This window comes from Lupinus angustifolius, chromosome LG15, assembly GCF_001865875.1.
Source record: "Lupinus angustifolius cultivar Tanjil chromosome LG15, LupAngTanjil_v1.0, whole genome shotgun sequence".
In the NCBI taxonomy this organism is placed as follows: Eukaryota; Viridiplantae; Streptophyta; class Magnoliopsida; order Fabales; family Fabaceae; genus Lupinus; species Lupinus angustifolius.
In genome coordinates this window covers 212,957-240,163 of record NC_032023.1, presented here as the reverse complement: position 1 = coordinate 240,163, position 27,207 = coordinate 212,957, and the positions used below count along the sequence as shown (strand labels likewise).

The window sequence follows — 27,207 nt, the reverse complement described above, 5'->3', positions numbered from 1 at the left end:
TAGTGGTAGCCGCTCAACGCTCCCGGGGAGGTAGGCACAATTGGCCGAACCTCGTTACCAAAACTCTTGTCTTATTCTCTTGTCTCTATACTCTTTACTATTTTTTATTGTGCGCTTGTTCCCAACATAAACTATACCAATATTAATATCCAATGCTAATGGCCTAGTTCATAATGTAATCTCTGAATAATTCAATTAATTTCTGTCAAACAAATGCATGGATAAACATTACAACCAATAATTTTTACAACAATTTCAGGAATCTCTTGAACTGATAAAGATGCCACTGAATGATCACCCAACATGTTATTTGTTCCAAGACATCATGGATATGACATACATGATAGAGATCAACATTAAAAATGTGTTCTTTAACTCCTTAGAACATTAAACTATGTTGATGACTATAGATATAGTAATAGCATTGTTGTGTACATAAGCTTCTTCTTCCCACATTAACCAATCCACAAAACTCATGAGGCCAAAGGATACTCATAGCAATTCAAGTAAATCGGTTTTCGCAATAGTTTCATCCTTTAACCCTGCCATTGACATAAAAATGATTTAGTCCATCAGAAAGTTTGAGAATTCATTACCATAAGATTGAATGATGTTCATCGATCATAGAAATGCCGAGAATCAGTTATGACCAAGATGTAGAATAAAGGTTTAGTTACTAGGTCCCTAAACGATAAGGTTGTTTTCCTTGTGACCTGAAGATCATGAGTTCAAATTTTGGAAACAGTCTCTTCGTTTCGTTTAGGAGAGGAAAGTCGGCTACACCTATTTACTAACCTTTAAAGTTCAGGACATATTTGAACTAAGGGTCCAAGCATTGTAGAGTAATTAAACCTAGAGGAAAATCGATAAAATTTCCCTGTGCAATCACAATTGAGAGAAGTTTCTAGGCATAAAATAGATAAACTCACTTAGATTTTTCTTCTGTATCTTTCTCTGGCTCATCATCAGTGGCAGTAGAGCCTAAAGCAGTTATCTTCCCAAAGGATTCTTTTGCATCTCCAAAAAAGTCTTTCACTTTATCAAGCACAGTTTTTAGCTTATCTTCTGTTGGAAGCTTCGAAATGGATAGGCAAACACAACAACATATTAATCGGAAAGCATCCGAAGATCTCCATCCTCGTCAATATATGCAATATATGGTATAAAAGACCGATAACATTATCTTAAGTAGAAACTATACATTTTATAATGCAGACTATCATCAATTTACAAGCTTCAAAAGTTTAAACCTTAAAAACACAGTAACAATGATAATAGTCATTTTCATGCAAATTCATTTACATAAACAACCAGGGTTCTTCTTTATTTGTATTTATAGAACACATGCATCTTTCGTACTAGGAGGTTTCGAAATTCTGTTCAAAACTTCAAATTAGTTTTTTTTATAGAGAAATAAGAACTTACTATGGTAATGATGATGATGATGATAATAATAATAACATCAAACACCCCTTTGTTTTAAAAATTACGTCAATCTTCCTTAAGGTTTATGCTATCGTTACACTTAATTCCTTGGAGGGTGGTGTTTGAAATTACACCGACCTCCCCTGAGGGTGGTGTAACTTTGGAAACAAAAGAGATTTTGTATAATTAAGCTAAATTTCATTGGAGGCTAATGTTAATATCATTTCCGTTGATAATAATAATAAAGAAAATCTCAAAATGTTACCTCAATTACATCTGTGGTAGAAAGTGCAGATCTTATATTGCCGTTCTCCTACAAATTAATCACATAGAATAGTTAGATCGGCAAGCAGTATTCTTATTTCTAACTTTCGTAAAATATACATGTCCAACTCTACAAGACTGGAATTTGATTTCAAAGTATTCATCGAGGTATATAGAAAAGAAAGTGTAAGAACATTACAACAATTTTGTAGCCGTATCTGTAATTAGTAGCTGAACGCAGTACACGATACTGCTTGAATGCAGTTTTCTGTATTGCCTTCTCATCCTATTTGAATTCAAGCAATCTGTGAGTAACAAAGATAAGACCATGCATAAACCAAAAAAAAAACAGACCAGTATGCAAATTACATAAGATCTTCATCTCCGGTTAGTCAAGTACATGGCTCCATAGTAGATCAGGTTTTGAATTACGAATTTCACAAAACTAGTACATATTTCATTCAGAAAAATATTGTTCAGACAAGTCTAGGCTTCAAATCGGTATAACAAACCACTTTTTTCTTAGTCAATTTGTCATATTAGTTGCCTCTTTCACCAACTCAAGAAAAAAAAAATGTAACAAGAAAACATGGCAGACACGTTTAACGACACAGAAAAGGACATTTCCCATTAAAATTAAGGTTCCATCACGTTGGAGCAGGTCCTGGAGTGCGACTCTGCTGCTAATCAACCTGCGCCAGCCAACTGTGCTGCTATATGCCGTTTCATTGCGTGGAAGGCCGACAACATTTGCGACCATTGCTATCGCGCATGATCCACTACCTAGAGGTACAGTCTCTCAAGCTAGATGTGTGAAGTTCAAGGAAATAGTATTGCACACTTCCCAATAGCTATGTTTGTCCCCTACCCGACCCTAAATATTGTATGGGTCTTATTTTTGAACCTGAACCCGCCCATGACCGGGTCAAACCGGATGAACGTGTAGGGTCGGGTCCTGCTCACCCCTAGCCTAGGAGCATGGTTCTAAATTGCAATTATTGTCACAGTTATCACAATTGTCGACAAATGCAACAAAAAATGTGGCCTTTGTGGCTGCAATTATGGCCACGGTGCGGATTGTGGAGACCACCAAAACCGCAATTGTGGTTATGGACTGCAATTTAGAACCATGGCTAGGGCTATCCACAATTGAAGCTGTAACAACCCCCTTTCCCACAATTATGATATATAAATACAACATAACCAACCACAAATAAGAAATTCATATAGCTTTTCCCACCTAGTGGTAAATGGTTGAAAGAATTAAAGTGTGTAATAGTTACTTGGTATATAACAGCAGCAAGGTTTCTATCAAGTGTGTCTTTGTAGATATATTTGCCAAGAAAATTATCCTTAGCTGCAACCATTATTTTTGCAGTGGTCCCACCTGTGACTACACTAAGAGGGTACCAAAGGTATACCTGTGAAAGTGAAACCAACATTCGTATCGTTAATAGAGTGTAATATCTATGTATTGTCAGTGTATACATCTTTTTCCGAGAAAAGTAATGTAATAAGAGTAACTAACATTGGCCATGCGCATGAAAATAACAAATTTGGGATTGCCATCATCTTCAATCTTGGGTAAAGGAGGAGGAGGAGGTCTTTGAAATTGACGAGAAATCATTCCTTTTTTACCCTTTGCTTCAACCACTAACACAGAGTGTGTTCTTCTTCTATTTCCATGGTGATGATGATTATTGAACTTTGTAGAAAAGAGAGAGTGTTTGAGGAGTGAAGCGTCGTCGTTTAGATGGAGCCTTGAAGTAGATGGAGGAAGATGAACAAGTGCATTCAAAGACATACCAACTTCCATTGTTATTGTTTGGAAAGAAGGAAGGAACATAACACAGAACAACGTAGTGAAGCTAAGTTGAGTTCAGACATTTTTCTTATCTTATCCGAATACACGTGGAAGATGGAAGTACAAACAATTCATGCTATCCTACCGAAACAACGCTTAAACATGTAAGAGTTTTATACATTGTCAGTCTATTATTTATTTTTAATCATTGTTGACTTTTTAGAAAAAATAATACAAATGAATGGTAAATAATATATTGGTTATGTATAAATCTTTACTTACATTTTTACACTCTTTTTTTAAATTAATATTTTGAGAAGAAAAAATTGTTCATGTAAAGCAAAACAAAATTGTTGCCACTTATCTAAGAATATGTTAGACAAAATTAACTTTTTTTTGGGTAATGAGATAAATTTAATGTAGATAGACATATTAATTAATCTTTTTAACTTGCATGACACCATTTTAAAAGAGAAAGAGGGAATAATAAAATAAAAATGCTATACTTGGAGGTTAAATTTTGGGAGTATTTAATCCGGAATAATTTGGTTGAGGAAAATCAACATGCGTTTGTTTACACTAAAGGCTTTGATTTTTAAGAATGTGGTTGTGTTTGTGGATACCAAGAATGGTGGTGGCATTGAACCATATGTTCTTTTGATGGATGAAGGTATGGCAAAGTTGATAATATGGTTGCATGTGAGTAAAATAAAACTTAGTAGTTAAATGATGCATGTAATTTAATTTTTAATGTTTATCATATGGTTTATTTTCCATAAGAATTCAAGAGAGATGCTAAGGATGTACAACAATGAACCAAATTGTTTATTAGATTCCCTACACATTTGCATATTTATGATTAGAAGAATGAGAGAGAGCACAATTTATTATACTCTCCTCCAATTTTTTGCAATATCATGTCATATTCAATGTCCTTCAATTATGTATTATTAAGCTATACTTTTTCACTTTTCTCATGTCATATCAATATTGAAATCAACTCCACATTTACAATGTAGCAACTAAATTGAATGATCTATTTAGTCAATTTATATATTGATAGTATAATTATTCTTTACACTATCAACATATTCTTCATCATTCATATATTAGTTATTATTGATTGTCAAACAAAAATAATCTAAATCAATAACAATAAAAAATGTGTTGTCAATATAAAAAACTTTTAGCCGACAATGTACTTATATTAAACTCTTAATAAAATACCAATCTCAAATTGTAGTGGTTTGGCTTGATGGGTTGGGATACTTGATTTGTCAATTTATTTAATGAACTATTTGGGTCACATGGCTTATGTCGGGTTAATAGTGACTTGTGGTTCATGTTGTAGCAAAAAATTCTATATATAAACAAGGTTCGATTTTACTTTTTTGTTTAGGTTTCAACCTCTTATTGGAAAGTGGAAAGTTGTCATGATAAAGGAAAAAGAAGTTAGAGCAAATGTATTATAGATGAGTATAACTTATGTCAACCCAATTATATCTTAAGATTTACTTCAATACTATTAAACTCTTATATCATGAATTGCTATTGAGATTTTCTATGGTGATAGAATGTGAATTATTGATGTACTTTGAAACAAAGTAAAGGTAATGATTGACTCTTATACTATTTGAATTTGTCTTCATGGTATACCATATTTTATTTGTTTTAATTATACTCACTATACTTTTTTGTTTAAGAAATTACACATATCTCTTACCTAGATAGTCAATGTAATATATATATATTTAAATGTGATTTATGTATATCTAAAAAATGATGAATAATTTATATAATTTTATTGTATCTCGAAAATGTCGGTCTAATTGAATTTTACTTTTTAGTTATACTCTTATTTATTATTTATTTTTTACCATCTATTTCATCATTTCTACATTTATTTTTAGGGCAACTTATATTTGCATTAAACAATGTTATTTTAGTCATATCTTACTAAGTGTTACATCATTCAATTATTACTTAAAAGTATTTTAACTTTTAACATCAAAATATATAATTTATGAAATGTAAGGAATAATAAACAAACATTACCTTGATGTAACAACTATATTAACTATAAATATGTAACTAACTACGATTTATTCAATTAAATCCACCATAACGAATTTAACTACGACTAACTAATTAACTATGGTTAGAGAGCTCTAATTAACTAATTGGATCCTATTAAAGAAGTAATCATTGATATCCAATTATGATTATTGTGGTTATCTAATTCTACCATGGTTTACTAACCAACTATTGTTAACACATTAACTATGGTTATCTAACTTTAGTTAACAAACATTTATATTTTCTATGTTAAACTAACTAACCATGGTTAACCAATTCTAACTATGAACCATGGTTAACAATTTCACCCTACTTAACTCAAATACTTGGTATACCAAATCAATCGCAAAGCTCCATTCATTTAAAAAAGAAATTACAAAAACGGAAATGAATATTTTAATAATATTTTGTGAAGTTCGATTGAGCCAAAACAATGACAGAAAAATTAAGAGGCATGTGATCCTGGTCCTTCAACACCTATCACTTATGACTTGAAGATAAATTAAATAAAATGAAAGGTATATAAATACAAAACACACCTCAAAAAAGAAAAAGAGAACACAAAAAAATGTACTCATTAGAAAAACCACGACCCATTGATTTCTACAAAGAAGAAGAAGAAACCCCAGAAATGATGATCGAAGTGGTCCCCACCACCGACAACAACAACAATCACCACCTCCAACAACCACCACCACCGCCACCACCGTTAATGCTCACCGAGAGCAGCGGCGACGACCCAGAACTCGACCAAATCAAAGCCCCCAAAAAACGCGCCGAGACATGGGTCCAAGACGAAACGCGTAACCTAATTTCCCTTCGTCGTGAAATGGACGCGCTTTTCAACACTTCCAAATCGAACAAGCATCTTTGGGATCAGATTTCGGCGAAGATGAGGGATAAGGGTTTCGATCGTTCTCCAACTATGTGCACTGATAAATGGAGGAACTTGCTTAAGGAGTTTAAGAAAGCAAAGCACCAAGATAATAGAGGAAGTAGTAAAATGAGTTATTATAAAGAGATTGATGAGATTTTGAGAGAGAGAAGTTGTAAAAGTGTGCATTATAAGACACCCATTCCCCCAACTCTTTCTAAAGTTGATTCCTTTATGCATTTTGCTGATAAAGGTGCTTCATTTTTTTCATTCATTCTCTCTAACGTTTTTTGTTAAAGTTCTTTCCTTTCAGATTTAGAAATACTTGTTTGATTTGTTATGTTGCTGTGAAGGTATTGAGGATACTAGCATATCTTTTGGGCCTGTTGAAGGTATGTGTAATTGTAACATATTGTAACTGTTAGGTTCTTATGTTTTAGTACTTTCTATTATGTTCACTTGTTTCCTTTATTATAACTCCATGTAAAATTTGGTTTAGTACTAGATAGTTGCACTGGTAGATTTATCTAATTGAAGTTACTTGAGATATGCATGTGGAATACTAAACTATTTATAAGGATTGAACATGCTGATGTACTCATATGCATTTCCTTAAAATTTAACCGTTATGATGAACATGCTTTTAGCATTCTGGTATGTTCTCTTCTTTTTCTTTTGCTGGTAATTGTTTAAATTAAAGGTGGGAATAGTGGGATAAATGATGAAATGTTGTTACTTTGAAGGGCTTATTGAAATGAGAGTTCAAAATCTGTCTCTGTAGAATGGATAGTTCTGGGTATCATAGATTTACCAGGAGCTCGTTAGTGTGGTAGTCAAGATCGAGATCCTAGCCAAGAACGAGAGATCATGAGATCCTACTTAGAGAATGGTGAATAATAAATAGCAAATTAGAATTATGAGACTGACATTGACATGGTTTAATGATAATGTGATTCTATGTTGTAAAATACAATGGGAAAAATCTCGTTTATACTATTAAGTAAACAGATTAGAGAATAATAACTAAGAAATATCTCCCAAGAGGTCTTGTAAGACACTCTAAAATATTCTTGGATACAATGAGGATATTAGGAGATACTTTTTAGATATTGTAACACTCCTCAAGCAAATGCTTACTAAGATTAGAGCTTGTTACAAATGAACAAGGAGGAAATAATCACACCGCTTCTTTGTCAGTTGTCACTGTAAAAATGTCAGTATTTTGCTGCTCTTTAATGCCTAAAATAATATTTAATACCAATTATTACCCCTTTTAGCATTTTGATTTGGGGTAAATAAAAGGAGCGCTTATTGTTTCTTTTTGTACTTTGTGAGGATATCTTATCCTCTTCTCATCTAGTATACTCCTTTTTTATACAAAAAAGAAGCGTTGATTGTAACAAATCTAGCATATGTATGATCTCGTTTGGATGTTAACCTATTCATTCTTTTGCATAGTAGTAGTTGCCATTTCATGTTTATCATAATACTTGAGTACGTGACATTTAGCTAATGGAAGACCAACACTCAATCTTGAGAGAAGTTTGGATCATGATGGGCATCCTCTTGCCATTACCACAGCTGACGCTGTTGCTGCAAGTGGAGTCCCTCCTTGGAATTGGAGAGAAACTCCTGACAATGGTAAGCTATGTAAAATTTGTAGTTTGATGTGAACTTAATCACCAATGAAAGACAAAATAGGCAAAGAATATGAAAGTTAATGACTTTGTGTGCTAATAATATATGTACTGTAAGTGTGGATGGGTTGATGTTTTTGAAGCAAGTTTTGTAGAACCTATAATATTACTGCTCTCTTGTGACCTGGAGGTCACAGGTTCAAATGTTGTATGTAGTCTCTTTGCTTATGGGGGTAAGGTTGCGTATATATACCCTCCTAAAACTCACTAGGTGAGAGCCTCGGGTAGTAGGCCACCATTTTTTCTCTCTAGCTACTAGAGGATGGCCATTATACTTTCTTATTTTTGCTTCTGGTTCTTCCTATTTTAGCAGGTGGGGAAAGTCAGTCATGTTGTGGAAGGGTTATATCGGTGAAATGGGGTGATTATACAAGGCGTATTGGTATTGATGGCACTGCAGAAGCCATCAAGGAGGCAATTAGGTCTGCTTTTAGATTGAGAACTAGACGTGCATTTTGGTTGGAGGATGAAGAACAAATTATCAGAAGTATTGACCGTGACATGCCCTTAGGAAATTACACTCTTCACCTTGATGAAGGTAATTTAATTTAGACTCATTTTATTATTCAGTTTTTTTAAGGGACAGTTTATTCTTCTAGAAACTGTTGCCATCTTTGCAATACTTGTATATACTACTGTGGTTTTTGCAAATTTAGTGGTCTCATATTTCTCATAATGTCTTGGATATTAGTGTAGTTTAGAAGTCCCTCTTTTGAATTTATGTTACCCCATAAATTCAGGGATGAACTTTATTTTACCCAAAATATTATGATGATGGTTAAATATTTAAAAGGCTGAAGTATACTTTTGGTGTTAGCATGGTCCCTATATGTAATAAAAATTTAATTCAGTACTTATATGTACTATTATTTCAATTTCGTCTTTGTTGTTTATTGTATTTTTAACACCGTATGTTGGAGTTAAACTATAGACAGTGAATTGAAAATGATTGTCACATACCAAACATATACATTTTGGTCAAAATAAGTAGCAATTGCAAAAACTAAAAGGGATATCCTAATAGTAATCATTTTCACTTTGGCCCTTATACTTGGCAATCATTTCAATTTGGTCCCTACACTTAAACTCCAACAATAGGTGTTATAACAATAATACATGGTGAGGACCAAGTGGAAAAAAATTGAATTGTACATACAAGGACTGGATTGCAATTTTTTACATATGTGGACCAAGTTAAAACCGGTGCACATAGGGACCAATAGTATAGTTTAACCACATTGCAGTTACTTCCTTCCCACCCTTTTCTTTTGGATGTTGTATGATTGCTGGTAACACTAAATTATCATTTGCAGGAATGGCTGTTAAAGTATGTCTCTATGATGAGTCTGACCATATCTCTGTGCACACTGAAGAAAAGATCTTCTACACTGAAGATGATTACCGTGATTTTCTAACACGCCGAGGTTGGACATGTCTAAGGGAGTTTGATGGCTATAGAAATATTGACAATATGGATGATCTTCGACCTGGTGCCATATATCGTGGTGTGAGTTGAGAGTGCAGGTACATGGTATGATCAATGTTAAGCTGTTTAACTCTAAGATGCCTATAGAACTTTGGAGGAGACTGTTTATGTTAGTACTATAAGTGTAATGTTTGTAAAATGCTGCTTATCTAGTCTACTACTATAGAGAAAATGAGCTATGGCCCATGCACAGATTCAGTTCTAATCACGGGCCTCAACATGTTTGTAAATAATTAAATATGCATTTGCTGTTCAAACATATTAATTACTGTTTTGTGATGATTTTATACACTATACTTTTCATCACCTTTTCATATTTACTCATAGTTCTAATGTAGTTCATCTGGGCAGTTGCATATTTTTAATCATGCTGCTTAAGCACGAGCCTTCTTCTGAGCTCATGAACTTTTTTGTTTTGATTTTGGAAATTAGGACTTGTCATCTAGGAATCTAGTTACTGAAAAAATTATAAGATAATTGAAAGACAAACAAAGAATATCCAAGTATGTAGTCATTTGATACAATACATATTGGATATTATTTCATAAGCCTAACAATTTTTCTTGGTAATAATTCTATATGGTAGTATCTCTTGGATATTATTAGCAAGTGATGTTCATGTATATCTCGCATGGAGATATGCTCATTTGCACTGATTTAAACTCATTTTAGTTGTCATATCATTTAAGGCCTTATTATTTATATAGTGACAACAATATTCTATAGTGACAACAATCTCTCAAGCGTTATATCAATTTGATAAAACTTGATCTGGTATTGCATTTGAAGGAACAAATGGTAGTTAAAATTGAGATTCAACTTAGGATCAGAAGAAAAGTCAAAGATTATAAATGTTTGATCGTAACATGTATATATGTATTGAAATTCATATATGTATATGCATAGAAATTTGTATATACAATACTATAGATATTGATAAATATGCATAAAAATTCATAAGTCAAAAGATAATCATAAAAATAAAATATTATATGAATTATGAAAATAAAATATTATATGAATTATGAAGTAATATAAATTCAAGTCATAACAATTATTGTTCATGTTTTAATTAAGTTTACGAGGTTAACAGATTAGGTTACCACAGTTCATTAGATCCATTTTTTATAAATAAAAAAATTGGAAAATTGTATAATGATTATTGTTGGTCGTGTGACTGCTAGAGTTATTGGTCATGTAGGTGTTGAGAGAGATAGGATGTGAAGTAGAGAGTAGGACAAAGAGGATGTGTGAAGCAGAGTGATAGAGATTTAGGTATGGATGAGCTCATCGATTCCATCGATTTTACATACCCATACGACAATCTCACTCGATCCCATGGAGGCACGAACGTGCCCAAGAATGAGATTGAGTAAAGGTTGGGGGTCGAGGATCATAAGATTTTGCGTTTTCATAAGTAGGATCATGATTTTGACTATCATACACAATCCACTAGTTTTTGGTGTGCCCAATAATTCTCCATGTCTGGATTTTGGGTATATAGAAAGGTATAGGCTAAAATACGAATTGAACTGCTGTTTAGTTCGCTTTGAAGCAAACTAAATATAGACCGTTGGTTCAAAAAGTTTGGAAGTTGTGGTGGAATTTTGTTCACAAGTTGATATGTTCCTACCTAGAAGTCGTGGAAGTGGATTTTTTATGCCTAGATGTGGTGGAGTAGGATCATGACTTCATAGGGTAGATTTTTTATGCCTAGATGTCGTGGAAGAGGAATACATCTTCATAAGAATTTTGTTATGTCTAGAAGTTGAGGAATGAAGAGCCGACTTCATAATTTTGATGTCCAGAAGTTGTTAATGCTTTGAGAGACATAACAAGTTCTGTATGTATTAGTTTTAAAATATAAGGTGAACAAAAGTCGGTAATGGGCAACCCAACTTTTATAAATTTTATATATTTCACACCCAAACAAGAGTAATGTGTATTTAACTAGCTGGCTCGAGAAGTGAATAATCCTTGTTTTGGAATAGATACTCCTAACTATCTAAGTAATTGTCCTAAGCTTTTCATATTTAGCATTTCAGGAGATTATATAGAGATGATGAGGCTGCAATGTGCTTTTCAAATGTGTACATGTACCTTGGTATTTTTCCTTGTTACCTCTCATCACAATACATTACTTTGTTGTAAACTAATTAAATTCTGTAACAAAACTTTTCCACACTTGAAAACTGATACCACTGAGAGTTTCATAAAACTGAAATGATAACCATACACAACTGAAATTGGTACTATGATTACTAGTACCACTACCATGTTGACATTCACAACACAACAGTACATATCTAACAATGTGAATACAAAATTCACAAAAATGTTTCCACTCAAGACATATGAAGAAATTTCAGAAGCTGAAGAAAAAAGGATATTCACTCCTCATCCCATTCATCATTCTTGTATGATACCAGTGTGTCAACCTTATGAATCTGCATATAGCCAAAAACAACAGCAATTAGTGATAACCAAAGATGGTAACCAAGAATGTAATGTAAAAATAACCAATTGCAATTCCATATTCACCTTGGTATCAAAGGAATGTAACTTCACCATTTGTGGATTTGCAATCAGTTTAGGATCACTCTCAATCCAAGTGAATGGGACTGCCACATCTGTGTCAGTATATGCCAACACATCAAAAACACAAGGTTCATCCAAGCATGGCAAATAGGTTATACTTGAAGCAATCTGCCTCATAATTGCTTGTATTTCTCTCATGATTTCCTTGTCACTCTTCTCCCTAGACACACTGAAAGGTAACAAGAAAATAAATTAGGTGATACTCAAAGGAGAAAAAATGATTCAGTTATGTTAAATACCTACCCTTGATCAACAACTTCACCATCTGTTTCAATGCTGAAGTTCCACCTTTCAAGGACTTCACCAGTGGCCTTGCTCATTATAACAAGAACAATCCTTTGTAACTTTCCAGCTTCAAGCCATTCTTTACAAAATCAAGATTCAGACAATTTAGTCAACAATGATATCACAACTGAACTACTTTACTCTCAAGTTGATTAGGCATGGAGGGAAGAAAATGATGAATTGAACACATTCATCTTAAGAACACATATCCCTAAAGTACCTCACCAATTTCAAATGATCTCTAAGATTGATTCAAATTCAAAACCCCATACTTCATACTAGCAAAAAAATAGTTCTAAACAGTTATAAGTCCCAACTAAACAATGAATTATTTCACTTCTAGGAAGCAAAAATATGACATGGGGCCATAGATACAATCCTACACCAAAACAGAATCATAGATACAGCAAGTTTTAAAGCATTTGAGTTTCGTAATTTCGCCTTTTTCTTATGTTTTTGTCCAGTCATAAAGAACCACAAACACAATCACAAAAAAAATTAGGGACCTATTATAGTATGTATAAGTCATTTTATTTGTATTATAAAATCTTGTAATTAAAAGTGTACTAAGAAAACTTTTGAAAGAAAAAGTGATTAATTCTCATAATTTAAGCTGAAATCAAACATTACCAGAGAGTTGAGCTGTTAGATTGGTTATGAAAGATTTGACACCTTGATCATCAGTGAGTAACATAGGGAGACCATATTTCTTAACCTTCACAAAGCTTTCTTCTGGATACACTCCACGGTTGTAAAGGATACTGAATCAAATCAAATCAAATCCACACTCATAATATCACATACTTATTAATTAATAATATTAAAAATTCAAAATTTACATTCAGAACAAGGAGAATTAATATCACATACTTCTAAATTAATATTAAAAAATTCAAATTTTACATCCAGAACAAGAAGAATTTTCAAACCTGTTAGCAGCATATCCTGTTCAAAAGAGAAAAAAAATGAGGCATAAATTCATATAGTGAAAAATACGAAATTATTTTAAAAATAATTGAAAAAGAAGAATATTAATACCGAAGAACTCGCTGACGATTGCTGCAGAACCACGAAGAGTGATTATGTCTTTGGATCCTGTTCTTGCTGCCATTAGGGTTTTTGATTTGTGGAACTAGAAGCAGAAATGAAAATTGAAAGTTGTTAAGGAAAAAGAAGAAGAGGGATGAAGGAAAATGAAAAGGGTTTTCAGATATGGATGAAAGTGAAAAACTTGGTTTAATTATTGAGGGTATGGGGTTGAAGAAATGAGTAATATGATTTGAAATGAGTAATATGATTTAGGGATTCATGAAACTTAATGGGAAACGCTGCACTGTAACGGCTACTTTTGTTAGATAAAGGTTTTTGAATTTGGAAATTCAACGGTCATGTATAGGATATGGCTTTTGCTATTAAATTTCCAATTATTACCTATTAAGGATTTAGGCCAACTTGATGTTAGATTCATCATATTTATTGGGAGGGTAATCAAGAATATTGAAATAGGTTAATTCCTTAAAAAAAAAGTGAAAAGATATTCTTATTAATACTAAGAAAGCTATTAAGAATTTAATAGTATCTCTTCTTATTATACTTAAGAAATTAGTAAATAATATATTTTAAAATGTATGATTGTTTCTCTTAATAAATGTTACTCTCTACAATTAAATATTTGGTTTTTTAGCATATTTAGGAATCTACTCTGATCTTAACATTACTCAACCAATGTTTTGTCGGTAGAAATTGGCTTTTTGACAAAAGTGCTGAATTATATATTAGATTTGTATTTTTATTATTTGTTATGTTTTTAATTATTATTCAAAATAGTTTCAATATCATTTTTATTGGGTTAGATGGTGCATGTTTAATTAACAAATAAACGCATTAAAATGTTAGATGTTGTACAAATTTAGGGAAGACACTTGGTGCATACAAAAAATTAACATATTTTTGTTTTATTGTTTTTTCATAGATAATTTCAATCTTTTGGAGTGCAATCTATTGAAAGAGTTTAGAAGCATAGTATGAGTTTGAACCTTGTCGATTATACAACTTTTCCTCTCATTTTTTAGTAGAAAACTTTGCTTATAATTTTTTTATTCTTAAAATTGGATTATTATTTAACTAATTTTATTAAACTTTATTATTAGACAAATATAGAGTATAGTTTAATCCATCAACAAAGACCTCAAACATCATATACCATTCATTTATATGAAATCACAAATACCATAAAACCAAAATTAGTCTCAAATAATCAATTTTGTAGAACAGAGTTTGGCATCTGATTTTAATCCAAATTTGGATCAGAGAAGAACTTATTGAGGGATGGCATAATCTGAGGGGTCTTGCCACGAACAAATTTCCTCACAAAGTGTTGGGAATATTTCTCACCCTCTGCATGGTTATCAAGAATTCCTGCAGTTCTATGCTCCTTAGTTACCCTGAAATCACAATCAAATTAAATTATTATACATAATAAGTAAGATATCGGGAAAAGACTCGTCTCTAGTATCTGAGAGACAAGTTGTGATTTTTATGTGTATATTTAAGGGTCGATCTGTTTGATCTATACCTGACTTCAGGATTGGTGCTAATGTTCCTAATAAGTTGCATGCCACATATCCCAACAGCCAAACCAACTGAAGCAAAAAGTGGGTATACCTATTCAAGTCATAACAAATAAAAATGCATTAAGACATTTACATCATCTCATCACAACTTGATCCATAGTATGAAAGAGATTTGCTTCTGATGTTGTATCAAATTATGTCTCAAACTGTCTCGTGCAAATGAAAACATGTTATGTCCATTAAAATTTTAAACTTTCATTATTATTGATGTTTTTGCTTCATTTTCATTGGCACAGGACAACTTATCAGACAAAATTTGAGATAATAAATCTTTGTTTCCTGAGTATAGTGATAAAACAAAAATACCAGATATGAAAGTATGTACATCTTACATGCAACACAACTATAGATCAGGAAGCTATATTTGCTCTATCTCTATGAACTAATTTCTCAACGTGAGCATATATTAATTGTAGATATTCAGATTTGGATTTGTTGCAGACAATTTTTTGACACCATGAAATATGAACCTTGCTGAAGATATTAATGTTTAAAATGATTTTCAAATACTATAGACCCTTGGATTCAATTGATTGTGCTGTGACTACACCAGGAATTAACTTTAGCAAATCCAAATCTGAGAGATTCATATTTCATGGTAAGTAACCCCAACAAGTATTTAAACTCTTTTCAAGATAAACATTAATGTTCCATCTCAAAACTAATCGGCAATAAGTAGAATAACCCAACAAGTATATAAATCATTCTTTAGACAATGAGTTAACCGATGCCAGACTTATTTTCCCACATAATCAAATCCAAGATGTTGCCTATATCATCTCACATATATATATATATATATATATACATGCATATAATTAGAATTAGAAAGAAATAAGACAACAACATAGAAGGTGATGAAGAAAATATAGAAAGACAAGGAGGAATGAAAAGAAGGACAAAAGTAACAAGGTTGTTGATAATAGATCCATGAAATATGAAAGACTATAAGCTGATATATATATGAAAACTAAGAAGGGTATTTAATTTTGAGATATTAAGCAAATAATAAACAAATAAAGAAACATAAAATGGTATATAGTTATACCTCAGGTCTCAACCATCTATTAGCAGCCATGTTGAGGATGAGAAAATAGAAACAAGAAAGTTGTTTTTGTTATGCTCTGACTTGTTTCTAAGGAAACTTGTGAAACAAGAAGACAGAGCAAAGTTGAAATGAAAAGAAAGCGTGTGGGGCAAGTATATATATATATAATGATGATGCGAATAATAAGGTGGTTAATGTAATAGTAACGCCATATATTTTGAGAAACATGTGCATGCAAACATTGACCACTCGTTTTTATTGCTTTCTAATGCCTTTCTATTTTCTAAGGTAATAAGCAACGCGTATAGGAATATTTGGTTTTACTTTTTTTGGGTACATAAGTTTATTAAATAATTGAAACATTGATAAGAAGTATAGGCAAAAAAAATGAACTCAGATATGCTTCAATTTCAACCATGAGGTTGAAAGTGATAGACCCACTATCACAGCAAATTCATCATAGCTCATATAATGCACCAGCCGAGAATCGAACCCGGGTCTGTACCGTGGCAGGGTACTATTCTACCACTAGGCCACTGGTGCTACATGCTTTCATTTTCCAAAATTATATATATAACATACCATTAGTTTAAATCTATAAAATTGTATTTTACCTTTTTTGTGATTAGGAGTTAAAAACTAATTAATATTTTATTCTCTTATGTTCGACCTTACCAATTCATTCCCTTGAAAATTGAAAATTCAAAAATAATTCACAATTTTTTTTAAATGTAAGTCAAATTAGTTTTTTTAGCATGTTTTAAAACACTTGGTAAGGTCGAAAAAACAAGAGTGAATAAAATGAGTAATTACTCAAAACTTAAAATAGTTTGGTCTTTATCATCAAGTAAGGGAATATAATTGATAATGTCATTATTTATAATGACAAACATATTATAATTATAAGTAAGTATTAATTACAATGACACTAAGAATTAATGCAGAAGTAGAGTGTACCATTACATCATAATACTATATAATATTAAATATGTATACACTGACAGTATAAGTATTTTTTACACTGTCAATAATCATCCACCATTGATTTGTTAACCACTATTGACTTTCAACAAAAGTAATACAAATCAATGATGAATGATATGTTTACAGTGTAAAAACTTTACACTGTGAATACACATATTTTAAACTCTACTATATATCACATACTTATTATTTTGTTTTAATTTTTCAATTGAGAGACCTAGGTTGGTATGGTCAATGCATTTTTTTAAAACAACATAATTTTGATTTGGGAACTTAAGTTTTTCTTTCATCCCAACCACACTACCATGAGATCCTATATTGCTCCTTGTGTAATAAGTGAATTGCATAAGCCCAATTTTAATAGAAGCTCCTATTTTTTAGCATGTATATTTTAAATTACCTTCTTTAATAATTGTGTTTGTCTGGATGGTAGTTTTTATTATTATTTTTCTAGTTTGGGTGAAGATTTGTTTAACAACAATGTTGTAGAATTATATGAATTAGTAATATTTTAGTAAAATTCTTATTTTAGGCAAAATGTCAAATAGATATCTTATCATTCACCTACTAACTTTTTATGTAATAATTACTATCAAATATATATAATTAATTTTGAAAACTTTATATATATTCCATAACCACATAGAGGTAAACTCTCCTTATGATGTGCCTAGTAATTGATCACATAGTGGATACTAGAGATGAATAAGATCTGACTCTACTCGCTCATTCGGTTTGGTCGACAATGATCAGATTCGAATAGTATTAGGTCTTATCGGATTTATGACTAGATTTAGGTTCAAAAATTATATTTGACTACTATTTAGGGTCGTGTGAATGACAAATATAGTCCAATTGACTCATTCCTTAGTCACTCATCATATTTGTATGTATCTCTATTCAATTCTATACAAAGTAATGACACTTCTCAAATCGAAAATATAATTAATTCTCTAATTATATATACCTTATCAACAATATATATCATTTTATATGTCAAATTACATATTCTTAATAATAAATACTTTTGAGAATATTTTATCTAAAACAATTATGAACTATATTTAATATGGCCTATGGGTATATTTGGTTTAAAGGTTGAACCAATCGATATTCAGGATCAGGTTAGCTTCGAGTCATGGTCGGATCTAAATTCAAAAAATGATTTGACCCACATGTAGAGCCGGATAAGTGACAAACCTTACCCGACTCAACCCGACTCATGTTAACCCCTAATCATGCAAATGAAAGGATATAATTTGAATAAAGAAGCCACTTTTTTTTTGTTAGAGAAGCCGAAAGCATATCTCATGTCCAAAAAATATATCACCTTATGTATTACTCACTTGAAAAATATATTAAAGTTAAAAATTTAATAATTAAATATTTTATAATTATAAATGTATTAACACATAAAATGATATATTTGTTAGGAAAGAAGATATCGTCCCATAAAAACCACCCCTTTCATTTCAAATTATATATGTAAACGTAATGTTCATTTGATTAATTTGTTAGGAAGAAATCAATTATTTTTTTAATACTGTTATGAATATATATTCATTATCCATCATTGTGGCGATCATAACTATGTATAATAATTGCTTGTTTATAATAACATGAGGGTAGGAAGAAGGTTGTGGAATTGTTTCATTTTGTTGTATGCAAATATTGTTGTCACAATATTGTGGCAATATTATAATGAATGAATTTAAATTTGTCACTTTAAAAAGTGTGTTAAGCTTAATATTTTAATTAATCATGTTAATAAGGTTTGAAGTGTGTATCTAATGTTAACTTTTTATCAAAATATACCTAAACCACTTATAAACCATTATTTATATCTATATTTCTATTTTGTCATGAGCATTTTTTTAATTTCTACAACAATATTATATAATCCTAAGTATACATCAATACATTAATTACACGTTAAAATGATATCTCTTATCTTAAATTAGACATTCTAATTAAAACAAAAAATTATAATTTAAAGTATATTCAATAAAAAATATAATATAAAATACACCAAATTTCAAAAAGACATTATAATTATACAAAATCAAATATATAAAAATAGAATACTTAATCGTATTAAATAAAAATGTATATTGACACATGATGCTTTGTCAACCCACTAGTTAATAAATAAATATTATTTATTAACAAATTATTAATAAACAAAGTATAATTTTACAATAAAGTAATTATAGAATGATATATCATTTTCCTTTTTTTCCGAAACTAACAGTAGAGTAGTACTAGAGTAGGAGCAGTGTGTTTTCGATCTGTACTTTGGTCACTCATTCAGACAAAGCCATGAACGCTAATGCTATAGATCCCTTTCTCTGAAACCAACTCTGTTTTTTTTCTTTTTCTTTTTCTATCTTCTTATTTTGGGATCTTAACCTTCATTCATTCCTTTCAACCAATTTGACTTCAAATTTCTCTCCTTTTTCTCTCTGGTAAGTTCAAGCTAGCAACTTTACCTGCTACTACTATTCCAATGGTGTATTATTACTATTTTGCTTTCAACTTTAATAGTTCTGTGCCTTCAATGCTTAATGGGGGCTATTAAAGTTTAATTTTTTCTTCCAATTTTAGGAACCCTTTTCAGTTTTAACTGTGAACCTCACAATTGGGATCTGTGGGTGGCACTTGTTTTAGGGTTTCAGGGTTAATTTTGTTTTGATTATTATGAATATGGAGTTGTGGCATTGCATTTTGAGTGATATGGTTTTTGTTTCAGTTAGTTGCTACTTTAATATGCTCAATTTTGCTTTCATTTCTATAAGAAATGGAGTTTTGTTGACTCTGTCCTCACTATGATGGCAGTGTGTACTATTGGTTTGGACGTTTGGGTATTTAGTGGACCAATTAAACTAAAATAATGAGGCAAAGGAAGATAGCAATTATGTTTTTACTTTGGTTGGTTGGTTGGGGTGGGGGGTCATCATTTTAATATGCCGAAAAAGAAAATCGGTACAGTTTTTGTACCAGTGAGTCACCATTTTAATATGCTGAAATTTGCTTTCTATAATATATGGGGTTTCCTTGACTCTGTCATATCCAAGATGATGGCAGTGTGTAGAATTGGTTTAGGTATTTAGTAGCACCAATACTGGTATCCGATATAATATTGTACTGGATAGTTTTAGATGCTTTTTGTTTATATATATATATATATATATATATTAATTATGTTTTAACTTTTGCAATTAAATAATCTATTGAAGCAATGTAATATAGAAAGTTGGAAAATTTTATTTTTTGGGTTGAAACTGATGGATGTTGAGTCTTGAGTTTGTTGTAGGGTTGAGCAGAAATACGGGGGCCGGTTAGGGTGTAGAGCTTGAGGTTTTTTATTTTAGTTTGTATGAAGAGCCGGAGGTGAAACTTGTCTGACACTACTGCATTGGGTAGTGGAGATGCTATCGTCCCCAGCATTGAGATACTCTCCTGGGAGGGAGCCAAGAGCAGATGGTCACAAGCGGGGGCGCAGTCTTGAAAGCGGATTGCTCTTTCGGGAGAAAGATGATGATCTTGCTTTGTTCAATGAAATGCAGTCCAAAGAAAGAGAGAGTTTCTTACTTCAGTCCTCAGATGACTTGGAGGACACGTTCTGTAAGTTTCTTTACTGACATCCGAATAAGAGAATCTATCCGGTTATATGTTTTTGGTTGCTGGATTTGGGTATTGTTAATGTGTTTTCTTCTTCTTTGGTTTTATTTTATAGCTACAAAGTTGAGACATTTTTCTGATGCCAAACGTGGAATCTCCATTCCTGCCCGAGGAGAAAGCAGCAACTTGCTGAATGCAGATGCTGACAAGAATGATTATGACTGGTGGGTACTATTCTATATTTTTAACTTTCATCTGTTAAACCACAGTGTTTGGTGATCAAATTTTATGATTCTGGTTCCAGCTATTTTGCGTGTTCTTTATTTTGCATTTATGATGTACTGATTTGGTTGGACCAATACATCAAGTTTCTTGGTCACAGCTTGAGATTATGGTCACCACAGCTTATTTCACTAATGCCATGTTTATATTATTCGTTTTAAAGGTTATTGACACCCCCGGACACACCACTGTTTCCTTCATTAGATGATGAACCACCAATGGTGAATGTTGCTAGCAGAGGCAGGCCTCAGAGTAAACCCATATCGATATCAAGATCTTCTACGGTGAATAGATATTTATTCCATATTTATGCATAAATATATTTTCTAAGAAAAATATCCTCTACTTATTTTGGAGAACCTAGGTGTGCTTTTATATATCATTCATCTTATGTTGGATGTCAAACTCTTTCAGATGGAGAAAAGTTACAGAAGCAGTCGGGGTAGTGCAAGTCCAAATCGTTTAAGTCCATCCCCTCGTTCCAGAACTAATACATTGCAATCAAGGGGAAGGCCTTCTTCAGTGCCAAATTCCAGCCCAACCCCAAGTCTACGTTATGCCACACCATCAAGAAGACCATCCTCGCCTCCAAATAAGCCCAAGACATCTGCTTCCAGGTCTAACAGTTATACTCCCCGGAGGTTGAGCACCGGCTCCACTGGTCCTGTAGTCTCATCAGGGATCAGAGGAACTTCCCCAGTTAAGACAAGTCGTGGAAACTCTGAATCACCAAAGACAAGGACATGGCAAACGAATATTCCTGGTTTCTCTTCTGAAGCTCCTCCAAATCTTCGTACTTCTTTGACTGACCGGCCAGCATCATATGTGAGGGGTTCATCTCCAGCATCAAGAAACGGTAGGGAGTCCAAATCCAGTAGGCAATCAATGTCTCCAACTGCTTCTAGGAGCCGCAGCTCTTTTCGTAGTCATGATCGAGACCAATTTAGCTCACACAGCAAAGGTTCTGTTGTATCATCTTGTGATGATGATGTAGACTCTATACAGTCCAAACCAGTAGGTAGCTTAGATAGGCAAGGTTCAATAAGGAGTGGTTCGTTGTCAACTAACAGAACTCCTAACTTTCCCAAGAAACCAGCCAGAATGGCATCCCCACATTCTGCTCCTAAAAGATTGTTTGACTCTGCTATCCGGCAAATGGTATTTCCTCTCTTGATCACTGCCATGAAGTGTGTTTATTTTTCATGCCATTTAAGAATTTGTTCCTTTTACGGGAGTATCTCTACTCCTCTGTGAACACTCTCTCTATTTCTCTCTCTCTCTCTCACACACACAACGACATACAAGCATACACAAACAGACCATATCTTCTTTTTGCACTTTCCGTTTCATGTATACTACCAGGTTGCAAAATTATTTTATATTTGCAATGGGGTGGGAGCAATTTAAAGCGGAATGTAAATTGACTCAACTATCTTTTTGGGCTGCCAACGATGGTCTCTTTGAATTAGTATTTGCTTTATCTATCTTCATATAATCTTAGGTACTATCTGAGTATTTATTTATTGTTTTCTTTTTATGTTTTATATGTGGCACATTTTTCTTTCCTATGTGCAATGTTTTTGAAGAAAAAAATTGGTTGAGTAGACAAGCAAGCCGAGCTAATGGCTTCATATAAAGTCATCATTAAGTTTGTGTGACAAGCTGTTTTTAATATAACATGCTTGAACTAGTAAGTTCATTAGAACTGAGTTTTTGCATTGGTCGACATTTGACACCATTGATGATTTTAGTTCAGTGGCAAAGAAGCCACTAATTATGTTTGGTATGCATAATTAATAAGAAACTTTTGGAATTTTCCTATTGGGTCCGGTGCAATCTTCCTAGCCCCTCCCACTTCTCCTTTTGCAATAATTTTTTTCTTCATCGTCTTTAATAGTTGAATTTAATAAAACTACTCACTATTGAATGTCTAAAATATGCAGGACAGAAGAAGTCCTCAGGACATGTTCAGGCCACTTTTATCAAGTGTTCCTAGTACAACCTTTTATGTCGGAAACACAAATTCTTCACAACGTTCCCTTGTATCTAGGAATTCCTCTGTCACAACAAGCAGCAACGCAAGCTCTGGTCAAGGTAGAAGTTTTGCAGTAGATACTGAGGGCAGTGACCACAATCACGATGATATGACGAGTGAAACTGATAAGATGTTGTACCCTGATATACATGAAGTGTTTGCCTTTGATAAAATTGATCTGTTAAATGAAAATGAGGAATCAGTTGATGTCCAGCACAATGAAACTCGAGACCCTAAGATTGATTTTGATCCAACAGAATTTGAAGATTCTGTTCATCATGGTGGTATTGACGCTGATGGCAATGAAAATTCAGAAACTACTTGCAACCGAGGTGACATTTATGAAACTGGCAGTTCTGAAAATACAGCTATCTGTTCTAATTGTGGTTGTCGTTACGAGGTCACTGAACAAGCTGAGAAGCATGTCGTGCTTTGTCCAGAATGTAGTAGGAAATCCACACTGTTGAGAGTTGTCACCCCTGAGACAACTTTGACTGTTTCCAAAGACTCTTCGGTGATTTATAAAAACATGCCTGAAGAAGAAAAATCATTATCTGAAACAGACCGGCTAACAGTTGCATCTGAATTGCCTCAAGACACTGATGCGGGTGAGTTGAGGTTTCATCTCAGTGAAAAGGATGCTAGGGAGTATCAAACTTCATGCAGTGAACGTATCCACGATCACTCACAAAACAGCTCTATTCCAAGTTCATCAGAGGAGGGAGGTGTAGAGACGGATCAACCTGGAGTTAATTACGAGAAGCCTAATAATGATTTTGGTTATCAGAAGTTGAATTGCTCCAGCGATCCCCCAAATTTGAATGTGAACCTCATGGAAGGCACTGGTATTTCTGTATTGCTGAAAAGGTCTAGCAGCAACAAAGGACCCATACTTCAGGGCAGGAGTTTTACTGCTACCACCATTTCTTACGATGATCTGTCTCTTGCGAGAGACAGTGTAAACAGTACGAGAAGCTCAACAAGACATGGTAGTTATTCTGCCTCATCATCGGTTGATTTAAGTTCAGTTAGACAGGCAGAGATTCGTGTGCAAAGGCAGCTGAGTGGCAGGAAATTGGATGTGGAGTTTGGATATGACTTAGGAAACAAGCCTCCAAGTACCTACTCATCTTTCTCTGGAACTTCAAACCATTCTCACCATGGATTACTTCTTACAAATCTGGAAACTTCTAGCAATACAGATAGTGGCTTTGTAGAGGAGACGCCCCAAGTTCTGCGAGAAATGAAAGCTTCAGAAATTACGGTGGTAGACGTAACTGATGCATCTTCTGTAAGCTTGATTGGCGTAGAGGAAGATAAATGTGAATATGATGATAATAGTAGACTAACTAAAGCTTGTAGCTCAAAAATTTCCAGCCAGGCTGCTGTCATTGTCAAGTCTGATGACAATTCAGGGGCGTCATTTCCGAATCATGGGGATTGCATTTCATATGAAAATGTTGAAGACGATCCAAATAATGCGAGTGTATTATCCTTTCATGAAAAACATGATGTGCAGAATTCTAATGTTGATGAACCGGATGCTTTGGTTACTACCAATAGTTCTCAAATTGTAGAACCAGAAATCGAAGTGGGAAAAAACTATTGTGAGAATAATATTGGCACAGTGAATGACGATCTGTCTTTGGTATCAAAAAGCGCTCTGGATGAATTTCAGGAACTTTCTACTCAAAATCCTTCCAGTGATTGTCTGACGGCTTCTGTTTCAGAGCTCAATACCTCTGAGTATTCCCATGGCATAGGTATGCTATTTATTGTACTGAAATTTCAAATGAAAGGTTGCCGATAATGGTTGAGATTAAAATAAAGCTTCTCGTCATTTCTCCCTCTCTCATAGTTGCACTCATCTATGCATATACCACAATCATGTCCTAATTTTAAACAATTTTCTGGGACAAATTTATAGAATGACAATATATTCTTAGTGAAACCATCTTCATTTGACACTAATAGTGAGCTACTAATTCAATGCTGATTTTAGACAGATAGTTAGAATATTTGGAAACAATTATTTCTTCATGTATTCTCTTGAATCTAAAATCAGTGATAATACTTTGAGTGATGTGGCTGATCTATGTTCATGGCATCATGTATTATGACGCTCACACATCTGTGCCTTCAGGACAGTTTATAGTAGTTTAACTTGGCTTCTGACCTTCCTGTTAAGAACAAAACTTTTCATAGTTTTTTATGCTGCTTTCTGAATATCACAGATCCCTAAAATTTTGGCAAGGAGTCCACAACCAATGATATCTGAACATAGATTATTTTGTTGTTGGGGCCTAAGCTTATATGAAGTTTATGGAGCAAATATTTCCACTTCATTTTTCTATTCCAAAAGAGATTATACTTCTCTAGTCTTTTCATATATTGCGCCCTTAGTGCTTCTAACCTATAAATAATGGGTTAGGATAAACAGGTTAGTTAAATGCTTATCAAGTAATTTCTTTGATGTAAGCTAAAAGGAACATATTTTCATAGGCTTCTAAGATAAGATTAATGAAATAAACTAAAAAGAGCTCATAGAAAAGTCATAAGCTTATGAATAATAATTTGTTCTCATAAAGCCTAAATAATTCTGTAATGCTTTATGCTAACAATTCTGTAATGCTTTATGCCAGAGGGATCCACTGTTACGGTTGATTGTCAAGCTGCAGGCAACACTAAAAGTCTGACACTTGATGAAGCAACCGATACGATACTCTTTTGCAGTTCAATCATCCACGATCTTGCATATCAGGCTGCAACAATGGCAATGGAAAAGGAATGCTCCGAGCCGTTCGAAGGTTCTGAACTGACAGTGACTTTAATAGAGAAATCCAATTCTAATAGAAAAGATACTCACAGCCGAACTGTCCGTAAGCGTGCTTCGAAATCACAGAAGGCCAGGCAGGGGAGTGCAGTAGAAACTACAGTCAGACCCTCTTCCGGCAAGACTGAGAATGATGAAAATCTTGACAAGTCTTTCACACAAAATAGTAATAATAATGATGATGTTGGTCTTCCTAACAAGGTAGATAGTGATAGTATGAAGCCACTAAAGCTTGAATCAAAGTGCAATTGTATCATAATGTGAGAGTGCAAATTTGAGGTTGTACTTATGATCCAAATAATGTTGGCCTATATAATACATGAGAGCTTAGCCATTAGTTATTGCCCATTGGTTTTGTTGGTTCCTAATATAATATTTTGTAACAAATGTCACATTGTGTTTGATATAATTGTAAAGTTTTTTTAGGTATTTTTTCCTTTTTGTTGGTTGTAGGTCATTAGTCAGGGGCATTTTGGAGGAATGTGCCCCCTCCAGTTGCTGCATTATTGTTTGTTATTCCATCTCAAGTATGTGATCCATCAATGTAAGTGTGAAGTAGAAAAGCATTCATATTGGTTAACAATGTTGCTATTTTATCTATGTTGTCTTTTTTTGAAGTCTGAGAACCTTGATATCTACAATTCATCTTGGTCTATGATTGATTCAAGTTGAGTTGGAAGGACCATTTAAAAGGGCAAAACTTTATTCTGGGTATTTTTTTTTTCATTTACAAATCTTAGATCATGCCACTAAATCAATTATGGTTAGGTCAATGTCTTTATTTTTTAGTTTATAAATGTTTAGGTGAGTTAGTTCTTGAGGATTCATCAATGTCATGACAATTGTCACACCTTAGAGAGATCTATAGAGGTGTTTAATCAATTGACTCTATGGGGAATGAAATTTGTATGATATTTATTTCATATATTTAAATAAAATTATGTATGTTATTTGGTTATAAAACTTTTGTTATGGGAATTTAGGAATGTGTAACTGAACAATCTTAATAAGGATGGTGATAAAATAATAGACATTATTCAATGTAAGTTACAACTATACACTTCAAGCCCAAGAACAATCTCATATTTTTAAGTTATAAAAGTTGTCTTAACTGTAAAACATGTGAAGATAAAGCAAATCTTTCATCCTTCACTAGGAAAAGTAATTATTTTCAATTATTTGGTTTAGTACTTAACAAATATATTATCTGCATTCGACAATCTTACATATATACCCTTAGTGTCTAATATTATCATGTGGAA

The 27,207-nt window shown here is 32.9% G+C and overlaps 5 protein-coding genes, 1 long non-coding RNA gene and 1 other non-coding gene across 10 annotated transcripts; 3 read left to right on the top strand and 4 right to left on the bottom strand.

The window, feature by feature from the left end:
• Positions 182-3,556, bottom strand: LOC109328662 (protein HHL1, chloroplastic). The gene is made up of 6 exons (XM_019562233.1): positions 3,218-3,556; positions 2,973-3,110; positions 1,889-1,975; positions 1,691-1,738; positions 930-1,075; positions 182-542 (listed from the first exon to the last, which is right to left on the bottom strand). Exons 1-6 carry the CDS (start codon positions 3,533-3,535, stop codon positions 530-532), a joined length of 750 nt encoding a protein of 249 aa, XP_019417778.1. The 5' UTR covers positions 3,536-3,556; the 3' UTR covers positions 182-529.
• LOC109328663 lies at positions 1,975-2,721 on the top strand. Its single transcript, XR_002105460.1, has 2 exons — positions 1,975-2,544; positions 2,659-2,721. It is a non-coding gene; the product is annotated as an uncharacterized LOC109328663 (long non-coding RNA).
• LOC109328456 (trihelix transcription factor GT-1-like) lies at positions 6,109-9,915 on the top strand. Of its 2 annotated transcripts, none has more exons than XM_019561927.1 (5): positions 6,109-6,696; positions 6,797-6,835; positions 7,953-8,084; positions 8,454-8,678; positions 9,454-9,915. In XM_019561927.1, exons 1-5 carry the CDS (start codon positions 6,138-6,140, stop codon positions 9,654-9,656), a joined length of 1,158 nt encoding a protein of 385 aa, XP_019417472.1. In that variant the 5' UTR covers positions 6,109-6,137; the 3' UTR covers positions 9,657-9,915. The 2 variants fall into 2 exon arrangements, with proteins under 2 accessions (XP_019417472.1, XP_019417471.1); XM_019561926.1 differs by having other exon boundaries at positions 8,451-8,678.
• Positions 11,812-13,765, bottom strand: LOC109327407 (mitotic spindle checkpoint protein MAD2). The gene is made up of 6 exons (XM_019560541.1): positions 13,548-13,765; positions 13,439-13,454; positions 13,140-13,270; positions 12,468-12,588; positions 12,168-12,393; positions 11,812-12,073 (listed from the first exon to the last, which is right to left on the bottom strand). Exons 1-6 carry the CDS (start codon positions 13,618-13,620, stop codon positions 12,017-12,019), a joined length of 624 nt encoding a protein of 207 aa, XP_019416086.1. The 5' UTR covers positions 13,621-13,765; the 3' UTR covers positions 11,812-12,016.
• LOC109328287 lies at positions 14,793-16,326 on the bottom strand. The gene is made up of 3 exons (XM_019561688.1): positions 16,191-16,326; positions 15,085-15,173; positions 14,793-14,953 (listed from the first exon to the last, which is right to left on the bottom strand). The coding sequence occupies exons 1-3, from the start codon at positions 16,218-16,220 to the stop codon at positions 14,800-14,802; spliced, it is 273 nt and encodes a 90-aa protein (XP_019417233.1). The 5' UTR covers positions 16,221-16,326; the 3' UTR covers positions 14,793-14,799.
• TRNAG-GCC lies at positions 16,663-16,733 on the bottom strand. Its single transcript has one exon. It is a non-coding gene; the product is annotated as a tRNA-Gly (tRNA).
• Positions 19,424-26,559, top strand: LOC109328286. Of its 3 annotated transcripts, none has more exons than XM_019561687.1 (7): positions 19,424-19,639; positions 20,524-20,798; positions 20,911-21,019; positions 21,241-21,361; positions 21,492-22,235; positions 23,021-24,875; positions 25,755-26,559. In XM_019561687.1, exons 2-7 carry the CDS (start codon positions 20,603-20,605, stop codon positions 26,207-26,209), a joined length of 3,480 nt encoding a protein of 1,159 aa, XP_019417232.1. In that variant the 5' UTR covers positions 19,424-19,639; positions 20,524-20,602; the 3' UTR covers positions 26,210-26,559. The 3 variants fall into 3 exon arrangements, with proteins under 3 accessions (XP_019417232.1, XP_019417230.1, XP_019417231.1); XM_019561685.1 differs by having other exon boundaries at positions 20,488-20,798; XM_019561686.1 differs by lacking the exon at positions 19,424-19,639 and having other exon boundaries at positions 19,696-20,798.